The sequence below is a fragment of the Mandrillus leucophaeus genome, unplaced genomic scaffold (assembly GCF_000951045.1).
Source record: "Mandrillus leucophaeus isolate KB7577 unplaced genomic scaffold, Mleu.le_1.0 Scaffold52, whole genome shotgun sequence".
In the NCBI taxonomy this organism is placed as follows: Eukaryota; Metazoa; Chordata; class Mammalia; order Primates; family Cercopithecidae; genus Mandrillus; species Mandrillus leucophaeus.
In genome coordinates, this window is record NW_012105586.1 from 891,374 (window position 1) to 899,793 (window position 8,420).

An 8,420-nucleotide genomic window follows, 5' to 3' on the forward strand; every position below is an offset into this window, starting at 1 on the left:
AAAACATCTAAAATTAAAAATGCAGTTTATTTGGGAGAATAATTTTGTGTTCAAGACATTTTTAATCACGCAGGCATTATCTTAACATTTTTTGGCCAGGCAGCTTTTCTACAAACACAGAACTCTTACACCTCAAAAGTGGTGAAATAACAGAATGCAATGACTCTTGTGGTAAATCCTCATTTCCTAAGACACCCCCCTTTAAGAGTCAGAAGATACATTATAACAAATTCATAAGAAACAAAGAACTCAAAATTATTGGGAGAAACTGTCGGATTTTTTGAGTTGGGAAACAGCTTAGAGCATGAAGAAAAATAGCAGCGTACCTCAACCATACAAATGCCACAGAACTTCTTGATGAAAAGTGTCCACACATTTCCTAGCCATATTTTATTTTTAGGCTTTTATATGTTAATGTGTAAAAAACAGATGTGATTCAATTTCAGACAATCTAATAGGAATGCTTTTCCTCACCAGCCAAAAACTTAACTTGTTTTGAAAAGGAGTCACACCATGGAGCTCCTTTAAGAATTCAGGGGGCTTCCAGGGGGCACTGACTTGAACTAAATTCATCACAAATGCTGAATTCCTATGCAATACCCCAGGGAACAACAAAAGCAACAATGACAAATTTGATCTTCACAACTATCCTAGGAGATATCTTTTATCTCTGTTTTTTAAATTGAGGGTTTTCTAGCCCAGAGGTTATATACCCTGCTCCAAGTCACGAAGCTAGAGGTAGGATTTGAACTCAGGCAATGCAATGAAAACCTTAACTGCCTCCCAGTGAGGCAGGGAGAGATGCATTCTAGTTCTGCATCTACAGGCCTCTCGAGTGGAGCCCCACAGAGAAGGAAGGCTCAGCTCTGTCTCCTGACTGCTTCCCCTCTCAAAGGAGCGTGCAGATGCCCTGCTGTCTTCCAGGATTGCTCGGAAAACATGAAATTAATAGATGAAAAACTCCTGAAAAATTACAAGCCCTATATATGTGCCATATGCTAAATATATCCAACTCTGAATCTCCTAGCAACACCGAAATTACTTTCTAAAATATAGAGAAGAACCTAACAGTGCTTTCTTTGCAGCCACCATAGTGTCTTTTATGGGGTTTATCTGGAAGCCTGTGAAGTGACAAACCATCGAACAGGAAGTCAAAGTCTTAGTTGCAAAGCAAAACACCTTGGACACGGCAATATAAAACATGGATTTGACATTTATTGTTGAGGACAGCCAAGCAGTTTCAAAATACAAAAGCATATATAAATAGCAGTCTGTATCCAGGGAAACACATTTTCTCTTTAATAAAAATATTCTTGATTTTAAAGAACACATTAAAATGATTGTTTTAATTTTAAAATGTCAAATTCTGAGAGAACAGAATAATTATTTCATAAAACTCTGAAAAACAAAGAATCAGAATTACTTCTTACCTCCCACATGTATACATTATTCTTAACCTGAGATCTTTTTTTCTTATCACCAACAAATGGCCCAAATTTTTTGCCTTTTAAAATTGGTTTAGTGGCCCAGACACCTAGAAAATAAAATCAGTATTTTTATAATGTATCATGGTTATTTTAAAGATTGAAACCATTAAAATCAATTAAGTTTCACAAAATAGGTAAAAGGCTAGACTGCCTAAATCAAGCTAATGTTAAATAGCCTGAGATCAAGTTAAATTAAGTCAAGTCCTCAATGGGGATTTTTATTTTTCTTCTTTATACTCTTCTGTTCTATAAAGAACCTACATTGTTTTATAATTAGAAAAAAATGTTGTATATATTTTTAAATGTTTTACATGTAACACTACCCATACAGTAGGATCACAAATACTTGAATAAGAGTCACAACAACTGAAGAGAAAAAATATTGGAATGGAGTGAAACTACAACTGATTTTTAAACTCCTCTGTCTGCTTGTCTGTAAAGTTCAAATTGTCCCTAATGAACATGACTTGTTCTTTTAAAGGGTTAGAAATATAGTTTTATGAATAAATATTTTTGAAGTTCATTTGCTTAAAGTGGAAAACGCTTTCCTGCCTAAGCTTCCTGAAAACTTAGCTACTGGAACGGCTCACTTTTCAGTTTCTAACAGCCAAAATAGCTGTTCATCCACAGTATTCTCAGGGTTATTTCTATTTACTATGCACTGACCATAACAGAAAGAGATTTAATGAGCAAGCAGGCAGTGAAATGGCAGGAGTCTGGCCCAGCAGTCAACAAACTGGCACACAGCAGCACCTCAGATCGGTTCCCTCACCTTTTGGCTTCAGTTTCCTCATGTACGGAATGGGGGGTAAAGGCTGGGCCGGTCCTATCCTGCTAGGATGTACAAATCCCACTTTTCTGTAAGTCTGCTATGAACTGCATTTGACAACAACACTAACAATCAATTAGTTGAGCTATAAAATCAACCACTTTCATTTGAACAATATATTCAAACTGCTCAATGAATAAGTTTCCAATGAGAATTTTTAAAAGCCTGTGTTAAAATTTTTTCACACACGTGTACATATAAATTGGAGTATCGGAAGTACATCTAAAAAAAAGAAACAGGGATATAAATATGATGTATTCCAAGACTGTATTTTGACTAAAGTTTTACAATTCACTTCCTTAGCCTTCTGTCTAAAGATTAGGCCACAAAAAGACCAAACACACACAAACTTGGTTTGTGTTCAAGGAGAAATCCCAGCCAGAAGAATTTAGATACACTCACAGCATGTCATTCATTCAAGTATCTACTGAGGGTCCACAAAGTGTCTGGTACTGGAGGCACAAAGATACATAAGAAATAAAGGCACAAGAAACAACAGGGCCAAGTGTAAAAATAATTACAAAACAATGAAGTGAATATAATGGCACAATCACGCTCATCATGGTGAAATCAGAGAGAAGGGAACAACATATTCTGTGGGGCGAGGTTCAGCAATGAGACTCATAGGAGGAGGACACTTGGGCAAGTAAAGGAGGATGGGATGTGTGTGTGTGTGTGTGTGTGTGTGTGTGTGTGTGTGTGTTTTCCCAGTTTTATTTTTACAACCCATGTCCAACCTGGATTCTTGACTGGAAAATGCATCAACACCATAAAATCTTCTAAGTCAAGGGTAAATCCGCTGCTTTTATGGTGTGCTCCCTACCTGACATGCCCCTGCAGGAAGCCGCACTGCCACCTGCTCTTTACTGCCTGACTTGCTCCGGGACAGGAGGAGTACTCACCAATCCGGGTCTTGTCAACAGCAGAAGGGAAAAGCCTCACTTCCTCCGGAAGTCCTCGCAGCACATGTTCGGGTACCTCAGCCAGGGTCTCGGTGGCCACCGCAGGCTCAGTAGTGTTCTGCAAGTCAAGAAATAGAAGGATCATAGCAAAAGAAAGAAAACCCAAATCGTGGGGTTGTTTTTTTTTCTGGTTCAATAAGCAAATATGCAAAAATGTAATCGAAACCTGAAGCTGGCAAGCCAGACCAAAACGATGATGTCAAGCATTTGAGGAGCTGCTTTGATGCTTGTTTGTAACTGTCCAAAGGAAACCACTGCAGCCTTCAAGCATGTCTGTGTTACTCTATTTTGTTCCAGCCACCTGTGGCCATTTGCAAAACATGATAATCTCTGGCACCATACTGCTTTAAACTCAAATAGAATCTGGCAGCAAAATATAGCATAAGCTTACTTCTAAATCAAAGGCTACCATCAGTACCTTAGCACATTTAAAAAATAAAAACCAACACTGCCCACTTCAATGAATGCTTTCAGCACACACCACAAAGGCTACTGGGGCCCTCCAACCCTGCCCCATCCATGTTGCCCTCCAACAACAACCCCTAACTGGATGGGGCCTGAATATTCCATTCCAGAACACGACAACTTATTGTGGTCCCTCACTGCAAGTGCCACCTTTCCAGGAAACAGTAATTTACCACTGTTCACCAAGTCACTAAACAGCAAAATCACCAGGATATCACCGAGTTGCTAAGAAACAGAGAATTTTTTAAAATTACTTTTCAAAGTTCACGCTGGAATTCATAATCTTAAGAAAAGATTACTATTAGGTACGTATGTAAGGAAGGGAGAGATTTGAGCCAACTGGTAGAATATGACTGTTATTTTTTGATAACTTTCAAATCAAAGGAACACCAAGGGTCTAGTAACCGGTACATCATATATCCTACGGAGCTGATGTGCTTATCCAGTCTAACTGATGTGCGTATCACGGCACTGCTAAGAATGATAGGCTTTGTAGTCTGAGTGTGTTTCATTTCACTGCACAGGGAAACATTTCTCCAGAACTTTTAAAGGAACCAACATAAGCAAAAGTAAACCCCCAAACAAAAAAGATCAATTTTTCCCACAACAATGAAGCTCTTGTCGTCCTCAAGAATATATGTACAAAGAGAAGAATATCATCCAAACTGGTATACTCTCAGCATTTCAATTTTTGGTTTATTAATTATCAACAGTCTACTTTAAGAGAAAAAAATCTCACAGTCACAAACATGGTCATCTACTCTCTGGCCTGCTTCAAGCTGGAGAGCCCAAGACAGGGCATCTAGAGACAGGTTCGTCTCTCGTGCAGAGCCGAGCCAAATGAGCCTACATTTCAGACACATAAATGCTTTGTTCCTGCTTGATTTACACCTTTGTCCCAACAATATCCCCGAAACATTTTCAAAACATAAGATAGCCAATTAGCCCCAGAAAATGGTCTTACTGGTACTTCCAATTAGCTAAAGTGTGAATAAATTAACTACAGACATTTTTCACTTCTAAATATAGTGTCCCCATTTTTAAATTCTTAATCTATAAGCTGGATTTTTGGAAATGTGAACAATTTATTTGGTACTGGAAAGAAACAACAGGGCCAAGTGTAAAAATAATTACAAAACAATGAAGTGAATATAATGGCACAATCACGCTCATCATGGTGAAATCAGAGAGAAGGGAACAACATATTCTGTGGGGCGAGGTTCAGCAATGAGACTCATAGGAGGAGGACACTTGGGCAAGTAAAGGAGGATGGGATGTGTGTGTGTGTGTGTGTGTGTGTGTGTGTGTGTGTGTGTTTTCCCAGTTTTATTTTTACAACCCATGTCCAACCTGGATTCTTGACTGGAAAATGCATCAACACCATAAAATCTTCTAAGTCAAGGGTAAATCCGCTGCTTTCATGGTGTGCTCCCTACCTGACATGCCCCTGCAGGAAGCCGCACTGCCACCTGCTCTTTACTGCCTGACTTGCTCCGGGACAGGAGGAGTACTCACCAATCCGGGTCTTGTCAACAGCAGAAGGGAAAAGCCTCACTTCCTCCGGAAGTCCTCGCAGCACATGTTCGGGTACCTCAGCCAGGGTCTCGGTGGCCACCGCAGGCTCAGTAGTGTTCTGCAAGTCAAGAAATAGAAGGATCATAGCAAAAGAAAGAAAACCCAAATCGTGGGGTTGTTTTTTTTTCTGGTTCAATAAGCAAATATGCAAAAATGTAATCGAAACCTGAAGCTGGCAAGCCAGACCAAAACGATGATGTCAAGCATTTGAGGAGCTGCTTTGATGCTTGTTTGTAACTGTCCAAAGGAAACCACTGCAGCCTTCAAGCATGTCTGTGTTACTCTATTTTGTTCCAGCCACCTGTGGCCATTTGCAAAACATGATAATCTCTGGCACCATACTGCTTTAAACTCAAATAGAATCTGGCAGCAAAATATAGCATAAGCTTACTTCTAAATCAAAGGCTACCATCAGTACCTTAGCACATTTAAAAAATAAAAACCAACACTGCCCACTTCAATGAATGCTTTCAGCACACACCACAAAGGCTACTGGGGCCCTCCAACCCTGCCCCATCCATGTTGCCCTCCAACAACAACCCCTAACTGGATGGGGCCTGAATATTCCATTCCAGAACACGACAACTTATTGTGGTCCCTCACTGCAAGTGCCACCTTTCCAGGAAACAGTAATTTACCACTGTTCACCAAGTCACTAAACAGCAAAATCACCAGGATATCACCGAGTTGCTAAGAAACAGAGAATTTTTTAAAATTACTTTTCAAAGTTCACGCTGGAATTCATAATCTTAAGAAAAGATTACTATTAGGTACGTATGTAAGGAAGGGAGAGATTTGAGCCAACTGGTAGAATATGACTGTTATTTTTTGATAACTTTCAAATCAAAGGAACACCAAGGGTCTAGTAACCGGTACATCATATATCCTACGGAGCTGATGTGCTTATCCAGTCTAACTGATGTGCGTATCACGGCACTGCTAAGAATGATAGGCTTTGTAGTCTGAGTGTGTTTCATTTCACTGCACAGGGAAACATTTCTCCAGAACTTTTAAAGGAACCAACATAAGCAAAAGTAAACCCCCAAACAAAAAAGATCAATTTTTCCCACAACAATGAAGCTCTTGTCGTCCTCAAGAATATATGTACAAAGAGAAGAATATCATCCAAACTGGTATACTCTCAGCATTTCAATTTTTGGTTTATTAATTATCAACAGTCTACTTTAAGAGAAAAAAATCTCACAGTCACAAACATGGTCATCTACTCTCTGGCCTGCTTCAAGCTGGAGAGCCCAAGACAGGGCATCTAGAGACAGGTTCGTCTCTCGTGCAGAGCCGAGCCAAATGAGCCTACATTTCAGACACATAAATGCTTTGTTCCTGCTTGATTTACACCTTTGTCCCAACAATATCCCCGAAACATTTTCAAAACATAAGATAGCCAATTAGCCCCAGAAAATGGTCTTACTGGTACTTCCAATTAGCTAAAGTGTGAATAAATTAACTACAGACATTTTTCACTTCTAAATATAGTGTCCCCATTTTTAAATTCTTAATCTATAAGCTGGATTTTTGGAAATGTGAACAATTTATTTCCAAAGAGGGAAAAGGTATTACATTGGTAGTTGCCATTGGCATCCTAAGCTACATAATGATTATTTCCTAACACTGATAAAGTAAGTGACATTAACAAATATTAGCCAGAGTGATGTCCTATCAGTACTGGCCATTTAGTAAAGTAAAAGGGGGTCGTCTTCTTCCGTCTCAGTTGGGACCCTAGGCAAACACGCAGCACCATTTATTCTCCCCAGAAGCACAGCCGATTTCAAAAGTCACCGTGTCTGCTAACCTAAACGGATACTTCCAGGCACTTTCACAGTGATTCTAATGACAACTTCATATTTACTGAGAACTTCCTTGCTCAAGGCACTGTGCTGTCTTACGTGCTGGGGAGAATTTACTCCAAATAGCCCAAGAAACAGGTGTTATCAGTGTCTCCCCCTCTCCACACAGAGCAGGGAATTAGAGCTTACGGACGTTGCTTAAATGGCTCAAAGCCTGGATCTGAACCCGTATCTGTCCGATCTGAGTGCGTATGGTCAGTCCTAACCATCATGGAGTTTTCACTTAAGATTCTGCTGGAATATCATCTAAGAACCTCTGCCCTAAAACTTCCAGATTTCCATGGAAATGTCAGCAGGAGATGGTGCTTAAGGCAGGAATGGTCATTCCCATAGGAAATGTGTAACTTCAAGTTGGAGATCACGTGTATTAAAATTTCTGAAGCACCCGAGAACATAAAGGACCTCAGCAGAGAGGCCATGGGAAAAAGAAATACCAAAAAATCCTAGGCATTTATCTGTTTTAAGTCAACCCATTATTTTTGTCTTTTTTTTTCTTTTAAATTACTCTTTTATTCCATATCTTGTCCCAGTAGACCCATTGGTTTTCCTTTTGGACTCATACACCCAGTAGAGGAAAGCTTTTTCTGTTATTGTCGTATCCTTCACACTACAAAAGGACCGAACTACAAGAGGAGCACCTCAGCTCACAGCAGCACAATCCAGACACTGGGCAGCCCCAGGGCCCTCCCTCCCTTCCGCCCACACCCCCACTGGGCTCTCCATGGCCGTGGCTATGGCTGCAAACTGTCTAGAACATTTCTAGAAAATCAATGATTTGAGGAGTAGAAAGTACACTGGACTTCCTGAATAGTCCAGTCTACTAGTAAATAGTCCAGTCTACTAGAAAGTAGGCTGGACTTCCTAAATAGAACCACCCTCTTTTCTTGCTTGGTTCTCCTTCATAGCTCTTACCACAGTTTTAAATGCTTATTTGTATAGCTCTGTGTTTACTGTGTGCCTCCTCTGTGAGACTGCAGTGAAGACAGATGGTGTCTATCTTATTCAATGTTGTGTTCCCCCAGCTTAGCAGTAGATTTCAAATGTTTGTTGTCACTTAAATACTTGAATGAGTGCATGGCTCTTTGTAAGCTAACTTAAAGCTTTTTCTAAAAAGGAGGGATAGAAATAAATAAAAGAGCAGGGTCATCTATCAGGAAGTATCTTCTCCACATGAGCCTGAATTTCTTGAATTTGAGGTAGGTATTCTTCTGGATCAATATAAGAACCCTTTTTTAGA

At 39.8% G+C, this 8,420-nt stretch overlaps 1 protein-coding gene across 1 annotated transcript in view; it reads right to left on the reverse strand.

The window, feature by feature from the left end:
- The window catches only part of LOC105551403 (PR domain zinc finger protein 2-like), a 36,055-nt gene that overhangs the window by 13,618 nt on the left and 14,017 nt on the right, over positions 1 to 8,420 (reverse strand). Inside the window, exons 2-3 of the mRNA XM_011996628.1 lie at positions 5,259 to 5,376; positions 1,431 to 1,534 (exon numbers count right to left, since the gene is read on the reverse strand). Of these exons, the coding sequence (XP_011852018.1) occupies positions 1,431 to 1,534; positions 5,259 to 5,376 (222 nt within the window). The remainder of the gene's footprint in view (positions 1 to 1,430; positions 1,535 to 5,258; positions 5,377 to 8,420) is intronic.